We start from the raw sequence: 17,216 nt of genomic DNA on the forward strand, positions 1-17,216 counted from the left end.
CGTTTCGCGGGCTTTCCAACTGCCGGCAAATCCCGCGCCCCCTCCCAGCAGCAGTGACTGCGCGCTTTTCGACCCGCCCGCCGGGCTCTGCGCAGGTGCGCCGGCCAGGGGCGGGGCGAGCGGCAAAACGTTACGGGGCGGGGCCGGGTGAACCAATCAGAGGATTCATTTCCGGGTGGCGCGGGCGCCATTTTGTGAGGGGGGTATAAAAGGGCGTTGGAGCCGGTTGCTAGTCCAGTTGTTTCGCTGGTGGAGCAAGCTGGGGGCTTCTCGGCTCCGCCGCCTCAGCTCCGGCCTTTCCCAACGCTCCCACGCGGAAACCAACCGCCAGAGGACAGGCGCGGCGTCGAGCCGAGCCACTCAGAGGAAACCGCCGCCGCCGCCGCCGCAGCCGATCGTGCCGGCCCGCCGGGGCGTCAGTTCGTCGGCGCGCAGTCGCGGGCCCCGGCCCGACTCTCCAGAGCCATGAGCTACGGCCGCCCGCCTCCCGATGTGGAGGGCATGACCTCCCTCAAGGTGGACAACCTGACCTACCGCACTTCGCCCGACACCCTGAGGCGCGTGTTCGAGAAGTACGGGCGCGTCGGCGACGTGTACATCCCGCGGGACCGCTACACCAAGGAGTCCCGCGGCTTCGCCTTCGTCCGCTTCCACGACAAGCGCGACGCCGAGGACGCCATGGACGCCATGGACGGGGCCGTGCTGGACGGCCGCGAGCTGCGGGTGCAGATGGCGCGCTACGGCCGCCCCCCGGACTCGCACCACAGCCGCCGGGGCCCGCCGCCCCGCAGGTACGGGGGCGGCGGCTACGGACGTCGGAGCCGCAGGTGAGCCAGCCGCGCGGCCGGGGCGCCGGGAGGGCGCAGGGGGGGGGGGGGGGCCGGGCTCGCGACCAGGGAAATGGCGTCTGGCGGCGAGATAATGGCGGCCGGGGCGGGCGGGAGCACGCGGGCGGGGCCGCCGGGCCCTGACGCGCCGCCGTCCCTGCCCGCAGCCCTAGGCGGCGTCGCCGCAGCCGATCCCGGAGTCGGAGCCGGTCCAGGTCCCGGAGTCGATCTCGCTACAGCCGCTCCAAGTCTCGGTCCCGCACTCGCTCAAGATCACGGTCAACGTCCAAGTCCAGGTCGGCGCGCAGGTCCAAGTCCAAGTCCTCGTCGGTGTCCAGATCTCGCTCGCGGTCCAGGTCCAGATCTAGGTCCAGGAGTCCTCCGCCCGCGTCCAAGAGGGAATCCAAGTCCAGGTCGCGATCCAAGAGTCCCCCCAAGTCTCCCGAAGAGGAAGGAGCGGTGTCCTCTTAAGCAAATGGTAATGTCTGCGGGGATCCGAGACGCATGGCCCGAATTCAGAGATGGGGTTTGGAGTAGATTTTCGGTCCGTGTTAGCATGAAAGTGACTCCTAATGTTAGGAGTGCTGCTCTGAGCTAACGAGCTTTGGGAGTAATACTGAAGAGAGGGGTCTGCAGAAAGGATATGTGTAAAGCTTAGATAATAATGGCTGTTTCATAAACTGTTTGAGACCTATTAATGAAAATGACTATTTCTTGCTGTTTTTATCCAACGTCTGCATTTTCCCCTTTAAAGCTGCGGTCTCCTGTTTGATAAAAGAATATTGGCCAGTATTGCAGATTTTAACTGATTTGGCTGATCCTCCAGGGACCAGTTTCTGTGGGCGTGTATTGGAGCAGGTTTGTCTTTAAATGTTAAAGATGCACTATCCTCTTAGAGAAAACAATCAGTTCAACTATTGTTGTACTGACTGGGACTTCGTATTCTAACGGATGTGGCAAACGAATTGCAAAAAGACGCGATGAGCTTTTGGAACCAAAAGTTTACAGGTATTGATTGCACTGGGTGGGGAAAGGATAGTGTGTCTTTAACTCTCAAATTGTTTGGTCCTATTTTTTAAAAAGGAAAGGGCCCTAAGTAGCTCAGATGTTAAAGCATTATTCTAAAGTGCCAAATGTTGCATTTGAAAACTAAAAAACTTAATATATAGACTAATAGTCTGTTTTCAACTTGTTTTTGTTTGGATACAGCCCTCTTTTTTTTTTTTTTTTTCCTTTCCTTTTTTTCTCCCCTCCCCCTTACCATTTTTCACCTTGGTTATTTGGCCAAGAATACATAAACACAAACTCTTAATGCTGATGGTAGCCTTTGTGAAATTTTTCTAATTGGGCCTTTAAAAACTGTGATAATGGCTGGTTGGAACCTTTCTGTAACCTACTGGTTTCACCAAAGCCTTAGTAAGTACTGAAATTGAAACCATGTGCGCTTTTCGTGACTTCATAATGGAAGATAAACTGAACTTATTTCTTTTCAAACCTAGATGCGTCGACAAGCAACGTAAAGGAAGATTTGGGGAAAAAAGGACCACGGACTCAGTACTCGGTCCATCCAGGAGTCCTTGGAACAAGCAACTGGCTATTGAAAAGGTTATTTTGTAACATTTTGTCTAACTTTTTACTTGTTTTAAGCTTTGCCTCAGGTGGCAAAATCATTTTATGTGCCATTTTGTTGCTGTTATTCAAATTTCTTGTAATTTAGTGAGGTGAACGACTTCAGATTTCATTATTGGCTTGGATATTTGAGGTAAAATTTCCTTTTTGTTCATATAGTGCTGACTTTTTTTGTTTGAAATTAAACAGATTGGTAACCTAATTTGTGGCCTCCTGACTTTTAAGGAAACAAGTGTGCAGCCATTACACACAGCCTAAAGCTGTCAAGAGATTGACTCAACATTGCCTTCATACCTTAAAATTAAAAACCTACAAAAGTTGGTGTAAATTTGTTTGTATATGTTATTTACCTTCAGGTCTAAATGGTAAACTGAACCCAAATTTGTATAAAGACTTTTCAGGTGAAAAGACTTGATTTTTTTGAAAGGATTGTTTACCAAACACAATTCTAATCTCTTCTCTTATGTATTTTTGTGCACTAGGCGCAGTTGTGTAGCAGTTGAGTAATGCTGGTTAGCTGTTAAGGTGGCGTGTTGCAGTGCAGAGTGCTTGGCTGTTTCCTGTTTTCTCCTGATTGCTCCTGTGTAAAGATGCCTTGTCGTGCAGAAACAAATGGCTGTCCAGTTTATTAAAATGCCTGACAACTGCACTTCCAGTCAACCGGGCCTTGCATATAAATAACGGAGCATACAGTGAGCACATCTAGCGATGATAAATACACCTTTTTTTTTCTTCCTCTCCCCCTTAAAAATGGTAAATCTGATCATCTTCATGTATGAACTTAAAATGGAAAATGTTAAGGAAGCAAACAAATGGTTTGTAACTTTGTAAGTACTTAAAACATGGTGTATCTTTTTGCTCATGAATATTCTGTACTATAACCATTGTTTCTGTAGTTTAATTAAAACGTTTTCTTGGTGTTAGCTTTTCTCAGAATATGTCTTGGTCTTTTTTCCCCCCATTTATTTGAAAGACCTGTGTAGTTTTCTCAAATGTTACTTACTGTAAAGTATGAAAGTGAAATGTCTAGGAGCTGATTTTTCTCCCTAAGTTAAAAAGTGGAATGCCAGTTTAGCACCCGCTATCCATCCCTAAACTCGGTGCTCTGAGGTAGCACTTTTGTTGAGGTCATGGGTAGCCTCTTCTCTCAACCTAATTTATGTCCTATTTTAATGACTTAGGAAGAATCCAAGTCTTTTTTCTTAGAAGTGTTTTAATTTTCATTTTAATGGTTAAGTGATGCCTCACAATCAGATACAACCATTTTCAAATCTACTGCTTGTACTTAAGCTGAAGTGGCCTGAGCCACACAGTTGGCTTGGCAGGTTGCTAATCAGCATTGACGTTGTCCTGAAACAGCTTGTAGGTGTAATTCAGAGACTGTCCTTTGCAAGGGAGATAACCAGCATTTCAACAGTATGTCTTCCTGGGAGGGCAGATTCTGCTATAGCCTCCTCGTCTGCACCAAAAGACTCCAAAGGAATGTGGACACATTTCATGTCCCACTTGTAGAGCAAAGCTTCAAGTGACCAGTCAGCACTGAAAAAAAATAAATTGTTTTTAAAAACCAAGCTTTTCCTGTTTTGCTTTAGATACAGTCTCATTTTATCCTTGAAGTAGACACAGTAGACACTAGTAAGGCTTCAGTTGAGTAAACCAAAACTATTCAGGCTTACCTTCTCACCTGGTAAGTAGACCACAATTGGACTTTGGGGTTTTTCTGCATCAAAAAGTAAACTGTAGTTAAAATGTCTTCAAAATCTGGGAAGAAAAGACTTCTTATAATAAGACTCTTAATTCCATTGCATCACTGGCTAAATTTACAAAGAGTCAAAAAAAGGGTTTACCTTCTGGTTCAAAGAAAACATCAGATGCAAGGATAATGTCTTGTGGTGGTAGAGCCAAAAGAGCCTGAGATACATGACCCCATGTGAGTCCTATGACCTGCACTTGAGGCAGGTTATTCATTTGGCAGCTACGCTGACAGATTTCCAGGCAGTGAGGCAGCTCTGCACTGTCTGACAGTATTACTTCAGCACCACATTTTGCAGCCACAATTCCCGGAAGGCTCACTCCAGCTCCAATCTGTTAAGGTTAAAAGTTTTGCTTAGAACTGTGAAGAACTGTGGGTCTTGGTGAATGGCTTCTCATTTCACCTTTGCAGTGATGTGTAAGTACAGGGTTGATGTGCAACGAGTGAGTTCACTATAGAACTCCACACTGCTTTACTCTGTGGACCTCTGAGTTTGTCAGGGCAATTCTAATTGGTTCAAAAGGCCCTTTCAGTATTAGAAGGACTCCCCCCCCTTTTTTTTTTGCCACAAGTGTGATGTAGAAGTTCCCAAGCCAAGGATTGAATCTGTGCCACACCAGTGATGCTGAGTCCTCAAAAAGGGGATTTTTCCCATTTGGCTCTTGAGAGTGGCAAGGCACTTTATACTAAGGAATAATGCTGAGGAGTGGCTTCATAAATACTCACTGACTGAAATAAGCTTCCTAGTTGGGGATGGGCATAGACTCCCCACTTCTTTGGAATGCCCAACAATTACTGCTTTGGGCCAGAAGTTTGCACCAAATGCATATCCTTCATTTACATGGTTTTGCAAAACGTGTCCTTGAGCTTCTGATTGGTCTTTATTTAGCCTTTGGGTTTAAGCAGAGTACCATTTCTGCAAAGGACAAAATTCATTTTACTAAGCCTCAGCAGTCTCCACTGGGATGGAGAAGGAGCAAGGGATACATTTTAAAAGTAAACTCATGATTTCCTAAAATGCAAAGGGCCATTTTAGATGCAGACTTGCATCTAAAATGGATAAGCAATGAGGTCCTGCTGCTACACAACACAAGGAAGTGTGTGTGTGTGTGTGTAGTTTCCAGGCCTAGGGATCAAATCCGAGCTGTAGTTGCCAGTCTACACTACAGCCACAGCAACAACAGAGCCAAGCTGCCTCTGTGACCTACATACACCACGGCTCTTGGAAACACCAGATTCTTAACCCACTGAGCAAGGCCAGGGATCAAACCCAAGTCCTCATGAATCCTAGTCAGATTTGTTACCACTGAGCAGAATGGGAATTCTCTGGCGCATGTTTTTTTTTTCTGCCAACCCCAGGGCATGTGGAGTTCTTGAGCAATGCCAGATCCTTTAACCTGCTGCACAAACCAGGGATTGAACCTGCATCCTGCTGCTCCAGAGACGCCACCATTCCTGTTAACACAGTGGGAGCTCCTTAAACATTTTTTAAAAGCATTCTTAGCTTACTTGCCTTAAAATCTGGCCAAAGCATCCCTGATTTTAAAATCTCTAACAAAAGCCAATAACAAGCATATAGACTAATTGGGACATAACCTAGGATTTTTGCAATTTCAGGGGCACGTGTACCTCTAAGACAGCCTTGCCGGGCAGAGATCCTCTATGAAACCACAGGTACTGGGCCAGGACCACAGCACAGGGCCAAACATACATTCCATACTGAGGATGCAAGACCTGAAAAGGAATTTTTTGTAGGTCATAAATAATTCATATACTGGGAGTCAACACATAACAACTACTGAGTGCCCAGCACTGGCATTCATTACAGAAATGACAGTTCCCTGCCCTCCAGTTTGCCTCCTGGGGGGGGGGGTATAAAACTTCAATGCCACGAGATAAGCATTCTTCATTCAAAAAGCATTTACCCAGGAGCTCCCTGGTGGGGCACTGGGTTAAGGACCTGGTACTGTCACTGCTGTGGCTCGGGTTCAATCCCTGGCCCAGGAACTTCCATATGCCAACACATACATATGTCCCACTGGGGAGAGACAGGCAAATTTCCGGTTGGTGATAATGCTGCGAGCACAACAGAACAGGGTCATGTGAGTCATGGGGGTGGGCAGTGACCACAAGGCAGCTGCTAGAGATAGGGAGAGAGGAGGATTCGGGCAAAGGCCCTGAAACGGGAACTGAAAGGCCTCTGGCTGGGGAGGGCTGAAGGCAGGGTTGTGTAGTACAAGCAAAGGTCAGAGGGAAGCAGAGACCCGACGTGTGGGGTCTTCCTGAGCAGTCCGCGGGAAGTTTAGCTTTCAAGTGCGATAAGAAGATACTGGGGAGTTTTGAGCACAGGCATACCTTGGTATGCTAAGAAGGGACACTGGTCATAGAATGACATCCTACAAGAGGTTTGAGAATCCTGGAGTTAGGAAGGCAGGCAATTTACAAAGGCTCTGGGGAGGCACTGAATTTTGAGAGTGTGGTATTCAGGGAGGCGAGGTAACAACTCTGGAATGAGCCTGGCTGAGTTCAGACTTGAGATCTGTGCTTTACCAGCTGTGTTGACCTCACTCAATTTATTTAAGCTATCTGTGCTTCCGTTTCCTAAACTGCAGAATGCTACCTTAGAGGGGCTAGGAAGATTCAAGGCAAACTAAGGACAGTGCAGGGCACAAAGTATGCAGTTAGCAATTGTTAAAGTGCAAGTCTTTGTTCTCAAGAGCAAAGGGTGCCCCTCGTGCTATGGTAGGAACCTGGCGGAAGAGGTGAAAATATCAAAGGTTCCCTGGTGGTGCAGCAGGTTAAGGATCCTGCGTTGTCTCTGCTGTGAGCGTCTCATCCCAGGTCTGGGAGATTCCCCATGCTGTGGGCAGGGGCAGGGAGGAAAAAAAAAGGTAAGGAGTCCCCGAGTTCCCGTTGCAGTGCAGCAGAAACGAAACTGACTGGGAACCATGTGAGTGTTGGATCCCTGGCCCTGCTCAGTGGGTTAAGGATCCAGCGTTTCCATGAGCTGTGGTGTAGGTCGCAGATGCGGCTTGGATCCGGTGTTGCTGTGGCGTAGGCCAGCAGCTCTAGCTCTGATTAGACCCCTAACCTGAGAATCCTCCATACACTGCGAGTGCGGCCCTAAAAAGCAAAAAAAAAAAAAAAAAACAAAACCCTGAAGTTCTGAACCTAATCATTCAATACACTCAACAAAAACATTAGTGCCTACAATTGGTTAGGCTGATTAAAACACAAAACTACCTGCCCTGGTGGATTTTACCCAGAAGTACAATGAAGAATTTCCTCCCTGAAAAATTAGTTATGCAGATTCGGGTGTGAGAAAGGGGGGCTTCGGTTCTCAAAGGGTGTCTCCCCACCCACTTCCTAAATTTGGGAAGAAATCCAAAGGGGTATTTCAACGTGATTTAGAACTTGCCAGAAATAGGTTTCCACCCCAGCCTTCAACTCCTCTTACGCTGTTTCTCATACTTAAAACTGTTAGTGCCAATAACTACCTCACAGGCTGCAACTTCAAAGTGCCTTGAAAAACTGAACCTATATAAGGTATAACTGCTATTGGGAGTGCGGGCATCCACGAACTGAAAGAGAGCAATGCCAAGGCGAGCAACTTTGGGTAGTGAGGGTTGGAGCTCCCTCCCCCGATCCCCGTCCCAGATAAAGCTGAATTAAGAAGCCCTTCAACAAGATCAAAGGTGTGAAGAATGCCTCTTTTCTGGCAAGAAATTATCAGTACGGAGAGGCCCACTTCCTGGCAGGATCTCCAAGGTTCTTAGTGAAAGATATTTAACCTGACAAACGGCTTCAGATCAAATCTCTCGGCTCCGCGACCCACCCACCCTAAGGCGGGAAGCCGCGGACTCCCTCCCTGTGCCCCTCCCTACTGAACCGCCTTTCCCTAAAGGCGCCGGAGTTAAGGACCGAACGCGCTTCCCAGCTGGTGCCTTTGCACACACCTGCGGGACGTGGACCTCCAGCACTGTCCCCTCGGCTCCCAGGCTCGGCTCCTCCGAGAACCGAAAGCGCTGAGCCCGGACCACATGCCCTCGGAAGCCACACTCTCCGGGAGTGGAGTCGGTGGCCCCCAGGTGGGCCGGGAGCAGGGGAGGGCGCAGGGCTTGCCAGGCTTCCAGGCTGCGCACGTGGGGGTCCCTCCGGCCTGGCTGAGGTTGCCGCCTTGGCGCCACCTCAGGTCGCTAGGACCCGACCGCAAAGAGGGGGGAGCACCCCTCGGACGACAAAGAAACCACGCGGCTAGAACAGACCAGCAGCCAGGAAAATGAGACACGGAACAGGTGCTTGGAGCAGCAGACCGGCCGGAAGCTGGCCAGGAGAAGGCAGAGCTGCCGGAAGTGACGCACAGCCGGAAGAGGGGAGGCGGGGCCGCAGCGAGGAGGAGCTCGGCCGGCCCGACCTTCCCAACATGGCGGAGACCCGGTGTGTGTGAGGGCGGGCCGCGGAGGCGCCGAGGCCAATGGCTTATCGCGAAAGACTGGGGGGCGGGGAAGACGGCAGCGGCAGGCCCAACCCGAGGCTCGGGAGGTGGTTGGGGAGTGAATCTTCTGGAAGGCGGCTTTAAAAGCGCCGGGCCCGAGCGAAGGGCATTTTGGTACTGCCGTCGCCGGGGCCGGGGAGGGGGCGCGTTGGTGGCAGGAAGCGGGCTGCGCCGAGGTCGTCGCGGAACCAGCTGGTGACCCTCGCAGGATGAACCACAAGAGCAAGAAGCGGATCCGCGAGGCCAAGCGGAGTGCGCGGCCGGAGCTGAAGGACTCGCTGGACTGGACTCGGCATAACTACTACGAAAGCTTCCCGCTGAACCCAGCGGCCGTGGCGGTGAGCCGGTCGTGATCGCGGGCTAGGGGCGGGGTGGAGGGCACGGGCATCCCCGGGGCGGGGGTCGGGGTCATCGGGCCCGGAGTCCAGGGCGGGCCTCCTTCCTCTGCGCTGCAGCCGCGCCTGCCTGGGCAACTGGAGACCCACGCTATCGACGCCTCCACGAGGCCTGTCACTCTTTGGGCGACGGGCCCTAGGGGACGTGGCTGTCAAAGGCCATGGGTGGGAGATACGAAGCCCCCTTGCCTTGGTGGGTGGCGCTGGGTGCGATGTGCCCCAGCGCAAGTAGGTCTTTTTTCTTCCCGAAGAGGAGCCAGAACAAGAATCTGGCTCCTTAGGTATGTGATTGCTCGTTGGCCTTGGGGGACACCCTAACTGCTGCAGGACTTTTTTTTTTAACTCGATAGGTCTTTTCTGATTCCCTCAGGACAATGTGGAACGGGCAGACGCCTTACAGCTGTCGGTGGAAGAGTTCGTGGAGCGATATGAAAGACCTTATAAGCCCGTGGTTCTGCTGAATGCCCAAGAGGGCTGGTCGGCGCAGGAGAAATGGACTTTGGAGCGCCTCAAAAGGAAATACCGGAACCAGAAGTTCAAGTGTGGTGAGGATAATGATGGCTACTCGGTGAAGATGAAGATGAAATACTACATTGAGTACATGGAGAGCACGAGAGATGACAGCCCCCTTTACATCTTTGACAGCAGCTACGGGGAGCACCCCAAAAGAAGGAAACTTTTGGAAGACTACACGGTGCCCAAGTTTTTCACCGATGACCTCTTCCAGTATGCGGGGGAGAAGCGCAGGCCCCCTTACAGGTAAACTACGGGCACGACGGGGCAGTGATGTGCTTACAGTCTTGTCTACAGCAGCAGGCTGCAGCTGAGCGCGATCCGCTAACCTCTTTCCGAAAGAGTGGGTGCTTCTCCCTTGGCTGCACGTGGAACTTTCCTACTGCCGGAGCCTGATTGGTCTGGGGTGCCGCCGGCGGGGGCATCATGATTTCTGAAAGCTCCGGGGTGCTTCACATGGGCAACCACAGTTGAACCAGCGATCTGTGAAGTCCAGAAGGAAGCCACTTCAGTGACTTTCCTTTTTCTGTTAGGGATCAGTCCGTGCAGAGTTCCCTCAGAACTTCTGTGTACCAGAACTTGTGGTAGTCTTTGGGGGTTTTTTTGGTTTTGGTTTTGGTGTTTTGGTTTGTTTGGTTTTTGTTTTTTTGGGCCGCCCTCGCAGCACATGGAGGTTCCCAGCCTAGAGGTCAAATTGGAGCTACAGCTGTGAGCCTACACCACAGCCACAGCAATTCAGGATCTGTGACCTACACCACAGCTCATGGCAACTCGGGATCCTTAACCCACTGAGCGAGGCTGGGGATTGAACGTGGATATTAGTTGGATCCTCATGGATACTAGTCAGATTCATTTCTGCTGTGCCACAACGGGAACTCCCTCTTGGTGTCTTTGAAGTGACAGTAACATGTGTTGTATAAAACAAAAAGCTCATTTTGTAGTGTGTGTGTGTATAGAGTTAAATTACACTGCACTTCTTGGATGTTTCCATCCTTTAGGTGGTTTGTGATGGGGCCTCCACGCTCTGGAACCGGAATTCACATCGACCCCCTGGGCACCAGTGCCTGGAATGCCTTAGTTCAGGGTCACAAGCGCTGGTGCTTATTCCCCACCAGCACGCCCCGGGAGCTCATCAAGGTGACCCGTGAAGAGGGTGGGAACCAGCAAGATGAAGCTATTACCTGGTTTAACATCGTCTACCCGCGGACACAGCTTCCGACCTGGCCACCCGAATTCAAACCCCTGGAAATCTTACAAAAGCCAGGAGAGACTGTCTTTGTACCAGGTACAGACGAACTGGAAAAAAGGACGTTCTTTGATGTGGGTAATTTATGTTTTTGGAGCACAGCTACCTAGAAGGAGTTAGAGTCCCTCTGCCTGCTGACTCTGGGGGATCTGACCCTGCTTATCTCTGACAGTGATGGCTGCTGTGTGGTCAAGCGCTCGGGGCCTTGTAACCTGAATGTATAGTGACTATTGATGAACTTCCTGTGTGCAGAGAGCCTTTGTTTTTTTTTCCAGCCACACCCACAGCACACGGAAGTTGTTCCTGGGCCAAGGATCAAACCCACACCACAGCAGTGACAATGCTGGATCTTCAACCTGCTGAGCCACCAGGGAACTCCAGAGCCTATTCTTCTTTCTCCCCAGTAGTTACTTAATGTCTTTGTGTGTTTAGGGACCTGTGTTTATTTCTCTAGGTGGGGTTTTTGATACTGTGTAGCATTGGGTGCCCTGAGTCAGGAAATAGCTACTTAGAGCCAAGAGGCAGGAAAGCCCAGACCTGAGAACTACACTTTGTTTTGGTAGGTTAAGCCCTGGAAGTAATGGTTATTTAAATAGCTGCCCTCAGGGAGTTCCCGACTCCGACTAGGAACCATGAGGTTGCGGGTTCGGTCCCTGCCCTTGCTCAGTGGGTTAACGATCCGGCATTGCCGTGAGCTGTGGTGTAGATTGCAGACGCGGCTCGGATCCCGCGTTGCTGTGGCTCTGGCGTAGGCCGGTGGCTACAGCTCCGATTCGACCCCTAGCCTGGGAACCTCCATATGCCACGGGAGTGGCCCAAGAAATAGCAACAACAACAACAAAAAAAGACAAAAAAAAATAGCTGTCCTCAGAGTTCCCTGGTGGCTCAGTGGGTTAGGGATCTGGCATTGTCACTGCAGTGGCTCAGGAACATCCACCTGCCACGGGTATAGCCGGAGGGGGAAAAAAAGGCTATCCTTCTAGAAATTGAAGACCCTGCTGCCCTCACAGTTTTTGTCACAGCTTTAGATTATCAGGGCTTGACACCTCTGCTCTGTAAAAGAGCCAGAGATCAGTATCCCGGGTGCTGTGTATGCGCGCCACAGTCGGTCGTAACTGCTCAGCTCCGCCTGTGTAGCAGGAAAGCAGCCACAGGAAGTGAACAGGCAGGGCCGGCCTCGCTTCACACCAGCATCGGGGGAGCATTTGCGCCGGGCCCTGCGTCTCCAGGGCTCTCCCTGGTGGATAGGAAGCCCCCGTGTCTGAGGTGCATGTTGTGTGAACGCTGTCCCGGAGCGAGTCCACACAGAGCCGAACCTTGTTTGACTGTGGACTTGTTGGCTTTCAGGGGGCTGGTGGCACGTCGTCCTCAATCTTGATACCACCATTGCCATCACCCAGAACTTTGCCAGCAGCACCAACTTCCCTGTTGTCTGGCACAAGACGGTAAGAGGGAGACCAAAGTTATCAAGGAAGTGGTACAGGTGAGAGACTTTTTTTTTCTTACTTTTGCTCTGTTCCACCTTCTACCCCAGAGATAAAATGCCAGGAGTCCACTGGTGCAATGACGTGTGCTGATTTTAGACGGGCCTGGGAAGAGCTGGGGCTACAAACCCCCACAGCTAGAGGAGCGTGGGTCCAAGGTCAGGGCCAGTTCTCAGGATGCTTGCCAGCCTCAAGGTGACGGGCTGAGACTGCATGTTTGATCGAAGCCTGTCTGTCAAAACCTGGTCATAATTGGGATTGTTTCTCCTTCTCTGTTTTTTGTTTGTTTGTTTATTTGTTTGTTTTTGGTTTTTCCCCCAAAGCTAGCACTAGCAAAGGAAGCCCTTTTGTTTGGGTTTTATTTTGGTTATTTCTTTTTCTTACCCAAAAGCATTATTCCCATTTGAACCTATTGCCTTCAGTTCTCGTGAGTGAGGTGACTGCCCTGGAGACTTAGCTCCTCTGTTTATCCACAGAACAGATACAGCACGGGCAGCGGCAGTGCAAGCCACCCCCAGCCACCCCGTGCCACTGTGTCCCAACCCTGACCTGGAGGGACCAGCTCTCGGGGTAAGAGAGGGATTCTGGCTTGTGCCCTGCTCAGCCTCCCTGCTGAGAGGGCCAGCAAGGGTGGTGGCTTTGTTCTCCCCGGACTCTCGGGCACCCGAGGCCGCTTCCTCCGTCCCGCAGGCCACCGCGTGCTGCGATCTGGTCACTCTCCAGGCCTCCCCGTACGGCAGGTCTTTTGTCCCTGGTTCCAGTGGAGGCCAGAGTAGGTTCCTAAGGGGAGGGCTGGCTGCTGCCCCGACAGCCCCGTTCAGATTCATCTTTGAGTGAGGGGGACCCGCTCTGTACCTGGCACTTCTTTCTCACAAGCCTCCTTGCTTCTGCTCTTGGGTTGAACCAGGCCCAGCTTCCTTCGTTAACTGTGCAGTGGAAGAGAGAGGTTAAAAACTCGGCTAGGAGAGGTTCAGGAAAAGACAGGAGGGCGAGAGGCAGTTTCTCCCCAGGGCAAGCGGAAGACTGGCTCGAGGAAACGTGGCCTCACGTGTCGGTCGGTCAGTCGGCAGCACGTCTGGCCCGTTCACACGGGGTGTGAGCTGTGCGTGGCTAGTTCTCCTTCCAGGAAAGCCTGAGCAGCCCGATGGGGTTGGTTCCCAGTGCGTGGACACAGGTGTCCTCACCACTGGACAGGCGCCTCTGGGAGAGACAGGGCTCAGCCCTGAGCCTGGGGCATCGTGCGGGCGCGCGGCCTGTGCCAGCGCGAGAACAGCCTGTCTGGTCTCTCAGGATCTTGAAGCAGGAGCACCCTGAGCTGGCAGTCCTGGCCGACTCGGTCGACCTGCAGGAGTCCACGGGGATCGCCTCCGACAGCTCCAGCGACTCGTCCAGCTCCTCCAGTTCCAGCTCATCCGACTCGGACTCAGAGGTGAGGCCGTGCTGGCGCCCAGGACAGGTCACCCTGCAAGAGCCAGATGCCCGGAGGGAGGGCGGGGGGAACGGGCTTCACTTCCTTCCGAGACCGCCGCCTGCCCCGGGCCTGCGGTGGGTCTTGGCCACGTTCCGCTTTACACGCATCTGGGCATCGTAACTCTGATCTCTGCGGCCAGAGAAGTAGCTGACCCAGGATCACACAGCGGGCGGACAGTGGGGCCTGGAGTCAAACTCCAACCCTTCTGACCGCGGACCCACATTAGGAAGATGCCCCGGGGCTGGGGGTAAATCAGGAGCTGAGAGACGCGGCGCACATGACCTGGGTGAGAGGGTCCTGCGCCCCGTGCTGCAGGGCGTCGGGTGCCGCTCTGTCGGCACAGGGGGCGCCATCGCAGGTGGATCTGCTTGCAGACGGTCCTCCGGTTAGCGCTGGCGGGCCGCCTGGCATCCGAGGAGAGAGACAGTCAGACTGCCACAAATGGCCCTTTTGCTTCTGGGAGGACGGGGACGGGATTCGCGCTGGCTCCTGAGCGCAGAGGGCGGCGAGTGGAGTGGAGCGAGGCGGGGCACGCGGCTGAGCTCCCGTTTCCTCCCACGTCCAGTGCGAGTCTGGCTCCGAAGGCGACGGGACGACGCACCGCAGGAAGAAGCGGAGGACGTGCGGCATGGTGGGCAACGGGGACGCCACCTCCCAGGACGACTGCGTGAGCAAGGAGCGCAGCTCCTCCAGGTGACCGCGCACGCCTGCGCCTGTGCCCGTGTGGAAGGACGTGCCTGCGGCCGGCCCCGGGGCGGCCTCGCGGTCCTGCAGAGAGGGGGCCGCAGAGCCAGGGAAGGAGGGCGGCTCGGAGCAGGAGTCCGCTCACTTGGCCTCTTCGATGGGGCTTTGCTGTTTCCGGTGCAAGTTAACGTGGCTTGTTTTATGCATAAAGGCGAGAATCTGCGTGGTTGGTGCCAAGGAAACCCTTTACCTTATTTAATAAAAATTCAGTTCATCTTCAAGCTTTGAAATTTTTTTCCTGGAGAATGCCAGAGCTTCTCCTGGTTCTCCTTGTCATGATCGTGGTGGGAGACAGTGATCCGCTGTTGGGTGAGCCCCGCAGGGAAGCTGCTGCAGCAAAGGGGGAGACCCCTGGGCCGCCCAGGTCGCCGCCGCTGCCTCGCGTACCTGCAGATTTTTTCTTATAAAATCTTGATCTCATTTCCAGTGGGTTTTTGCTTTTGTTTTAAACCAGATTGGATCTAAAGTGGTCTGAGTGAAAACTTGAGATAAAAGTCAGTAAGATAATGTTTTTGCAAGCAGCTGCCCTGGTGCTGGGCACATAACAGGGTCACATAAGTTTGGTGACTCTGCTCATCCAGGGTCTTTAGCCCAGAGCCCTCTGGTCCACAAGCTGCTAGGTGAAGTGTCCCTGTCGGCAGCATTAAGAGGAGGTTTCGGGGAAGGGCGTGAAATACTGAAGCTTGTAGGATTCTGTCTGAAGTCCTGCTCTGCTGCAGGTGACGTTCCTGCTGTGTTCTGTGTATCTCCAAGCAGCTGAGCGCTTTCTTGACTGTGATCAAAGCAGGGGACACCCTGCTTCCTGTCGTTTTTCCTCATTCTCTGTGGAGTGGCTGGAATTCCCTGGGGGAAACGCGGGGTGTCTCAACCAGGTGCATTTAATCAGATTGGATTGTGCACCTCTCACCCCAGCTTGTCCTTTTCCCAACTGTTCTTCCATGTCTCTTCTTGCCTTTTTATGTTGCTTCGGTTACTGTCGATTCATCAGCCCTTGGGGCGTGACTGCGTAGCTTGTAAGGAGAGCCTTCCGAGAGGAAGCGCTGGGGTCCCGGGGGTCCGCTTTTAACGCTTCCTCCCCGCTGTGCGCCCAGCTGTGCTCTCTGCGTGCTGATGACAGGCGGCTGTCCTTTCCTTGGCAGGATTAGGGACCCTTGCGGAGGCCGAGCTCACCCCTGAGCGGAAACTCTCCCTGAGGCGGCCCCTGTGAGCTGTCGGCAGCCGCCCCTTTCCCGTCTTCTGCTCCTCCCTCCTCCCCTGTCTTCTCTGCCTGTGGACCGTCCTCTCTGGCCCGAGCTCCCGTCTTGGGTCCAAGGCCGTGTTTTCTGCCTGCTGAGAACAGCCTGTCAAGAAGTTGACCTCGGGGCGCTCAGGGACGCGCCGGAGGCCGCCGTGCTGGTGGGCGAGAAGGTTCTGGGCTCCTGCTTGAAAACCACGCCGGCGGACCCCACGGCTGGAGGGTTGTGGTCCCTGTGGCATCGGCGTCGCGGCGGCGATGTCGCTGAGGCCCCTCCGCTGTGCACGCGGCCCGCGGCGCAGCACTCACGGCGACAAGGATCCCGAGCCGCCGCCCTCCCGAGTCGCCACCCCAACAAACAGGCTTCCCAGGCTTTGCGCTGCGGGGACCCCAGCGGCGCCCCCCCACCCCTGCCTCGTGCGGTCTCGTGGTTCCCGTCTGTTGTCCGTCCGCCGTCGGAAGCCGGTCGCGTGTCGGGGTGGGGGCGGAGGGTTGGGCACAGTGTGCTGGGGGGGCCCTGGGGGTTTGGTTTGTGAACAGATCGGGAAGGGTGTTCCGAGCGTTGTCCTCGCGGAACTCACCCTCTGAACAGGGCCTGGCGAGTTCCGACAGGCTTGTCCCGTCCTTCCCCCCCCCCCCCCCCCCCCCGCGCGAGTCAGGCTCCGCAGACGCTTGGTGCTTGACCTGCAGGCAGGCGTCAGGTGGGGAATCGTGTTGCTGGCCAGCCGGGAGCAGACGCAGAGGTGGTGCGTCTCCTCTTCGGGGATCTGTTAGGCTTCTAAATAACCGCGGTATAAATCCTTAGGGATTGACCAGCAGGTTCCATCTCATGCCCTCTCGGTTCACCTGCTTGCCTTCATGTCCCTAAATTCAGCTAAATTTAAATAAATGTAAGAGGGGTTTGTCAAGGACACACCCAGTGAAAAGCAATTTCCTGGTAGGAGGGTTGGAATGCTCAACGGAAGGCCCCCTTCAACCAACAGCGGAGGGGAGCCTCCCAGTGTCCCAGAGGCGAGAGGAGTGTAAGGAGTTGCCTCTCAAGATCTTCCCTAAAAACGGGCATCGTCAGGGGAGTCCTGGTCGCTTCTTTGCCAAATGTTCCGTTTTTGACAGACAAGTGAACACTTCCTGACACTGGGTTGGTCCCCTCTTTTGTTTTTGTCCAATATTCTGCGTGCTCAGATGCAAACCACAGCCGTGTCTGCATTGGATGGGGAACTTCAGGCCCCTTCCTAGTGCCCCTCTGCCTGCACCTGGCTGCTCCCAGCTCCCAGCCCCCAGCCCAAGCTCCAGGACGGGCCCAGTGTTAGACCCAGTGGGTGTGAGTAAATTCAGAGCCTGAAGGAATCCACCTCTCTCTGTGTTAATATCTGGAGGATGTTTCCTCTTCTTTTAAAAAAAGTCCTTGCCATCTTCCAAATACTT

The 17,216-nt window shown here is 53.1% G+C and overlaps 3 protein-coding genes across 13 annotated transcripts; 2 read left to right on the forward strand and 1 right to left on the reverse strand.

Moving 5' to 3' along the window:
* The first annotated feature begins 202 nt into the window (after positions 1-202).
* SRSF2 (serine and arginine rich splicing factor 2) lies at positions 203-3,379 on the forward strand. 6 transcript variants are annotated; one of them, XR_007131915.1, is made up of 4 exons: positions 203-827; positions 995-1,305; positions 1,582-1,685; positions 2,327-3,379. XR_007131915.1 is itself a non-coding variant. In XM_047758352.1 (3 exons), exons 1-2 carry the CDS (start codon positions 466-468, stop codon positions 1,296-1,298), a joined length of 666 nt encoding a protein of 221 aa, XP_047614308.1. In that variant the 5' UTR covers positions 203-465; the 3' UTR covers positions 1,299-1,305; positions 1,582-3,379. The 6 variants fall into 6 exon arrangements, 2 of the variants coding, with proteins under 2 accessions (XP_047614308.1, XP_047614307.1); XR_007131914.1 differs by having other exon boundaries at positions 204-827; positions 995-1,685; positions 2,327-2,432; positions 2,939-3,379; XR_007131916.1 differs by lacking the exon at positions 1,582-1,685 and having other exon boundaries at positions 206-827; positions 2,327-2,432; positions 2,939-3,379.
* Positions 3,380-3,651: 272 nt separating this feature from the next.
* METTL23 (methyltransferase like 23) lies at positions 3,652-8,394 on the reverse strand. Of its 2 annotated transcripts, XM_047758353.1 has the most exons (5): positions 8,166-8,394; positions 5,839-5,943; positions 4,304-4,541; positions 4,133-4,217; positions 3,652-3,995 (listed from the first exon to the last, which is right to left on the reverse strand). In XM_047758353.1, exons 2-5 carry the CDS (start codon positions 5,920-5,922, stop codon positions 3,830-3,832), a joined length of 573 nt encoding a protein of 190 aa, XP_047614309.1. In that variant the 5' UTR covers positions 5,923-5,943; positions 8,166-8,394; the 3' UTR covers positions 3,652-3,829. The 2 variants fall into 2 exon arrangements, with proteins under 2 accessions (XP_047614309.1, XP_047614310.1); XM_047758354.1 differs by lacking the exon at positions 8,166-8,394 and having other exon boundaries at positions 5,856-5,927.
* A 5-nt stretch (positions 8,395-8,399) lies between these two features.
* JMJD6 (jumonji domain containing 6, arginine demethylase and lysine hydroxylase) lies at positions 8,400-16,702 on the forward strand. 5 transcript variants are annotated; one of them, XR_007131912.1, is made up of 7 exons: positions 8,400-9,042; positions 9,470-9,858; positions 10,611-10,897; positions 12,206-12,341; positions 12,819-12,912; positions 13,633-13,771; positions 14,379-14,506. XR_007131912.1 is itself a non-coding variant. In XM_047758347.1 (7 exons), the coding sequence occupies exons 1-7, from the start codon at positions 8,914-8,916 to the stop codon at positions 15,731-15,733; spliced, it is 1,245 nt and encodes a 414-aa protein (XP_047614303.1). In that variant the 5' UTR covers positions 8,400-8,913; the 3' UTR covers positions 15,734-16,702. The 5 variants fall into 5 exon arrangements, 4 of the variants coding, with proteins under 4 accessions (XP_047614303.1, XP_047614306.1, XP_047614302.1 ...); XM_047758347.1 differs by lacking the exon at positions 12,819-12,912 and adding an exon at positions 15,697-16,702; XM_047758350.1 differs by lacking the exon at positions 14,379-14,506 and having other exon boundaries at positions 12,824-12,912; positions 13,633-13,743.
* Positions 16,703-17,216: the final 514 nt, after the last annotated feature.

The sequence above is a fragment of the Phacochoerus africanus genome, chromosome 14 (assembly GCF_016906955.1).
Source record: "Phacochoerus africanus isolate WHEZ1 chromosome 14, ROS_Pafr_v1, whole genome shotgun sequence".
NCBI classification, from domain to species: domain Eukaryota; kingdom Metazoa; phylum Chordata; class Mammalia; order Artiodactyla; family Suidae; genus Phacochoerus; species Phacochoerus africanus.

Excerpts from the sequence above, each read along its gene's own strand:
- SRSF2 (XM_047758352.1), top strand. The coding sequence starts at position 466 with ATGAGCTACGGCCGCCCGCCTCCCGATGTGGAGGGCATGACCTCCCTC. Across the intron at positions 828-994 it reads TACGGACGTCGGAGCCGCAG|CCCTAGGCGGCGTCGCCGCA; the intron begins GTGAGCCAGCCG and ends CCCTGCCCGCAG.
- METTL23 (XM_047758353.1), bottom strand. The coding sequence starts at position 5,922 with ATGTATGTTTGGCCCTGTGCTGTGGTCCTGGCCCAGTACCTGTGGTTT. Across the intron at positions 4,218-4,303 it reads TGTTTTCTTTGAACCAGAAG|ATTTTGAAGACATTTTAACT; the intron begins GTAAACCCTTTT and ends TTTTCTTCCCAG. Across the intron at positions 3,996-4,132 it reads TCTACTTACCAGGTGAGAAG|TGCTGACTGGTCACTTGAAG; the intron begins GTAAGCCTGAAT and ends ATTTTTTTTCAG.
- JMJD6 (XM_047758346.1), top strand. The coding sequence starts at position 8,914 with ATGAACCACAAGAGCAAGAAGCGGATCCGCGAGGCCAAGCGGAGTGCG. Across the intron at positions 9,043-9,469 it reads TGAACCCAGCGGCCGTGGCG|GACAATGTGGAACGGGCAGA; the intron begins GTGAGCCGGTCG and ends TGATTCCCTCAG. Across the intron at positions 10,898-12,205 it reads AGAGACTGTCTTTGTACCAG|GGGGCTGGTGGCACGTCGTC; the intron begins GTACAGACGAAC and ends GTTGGCTTTCAG.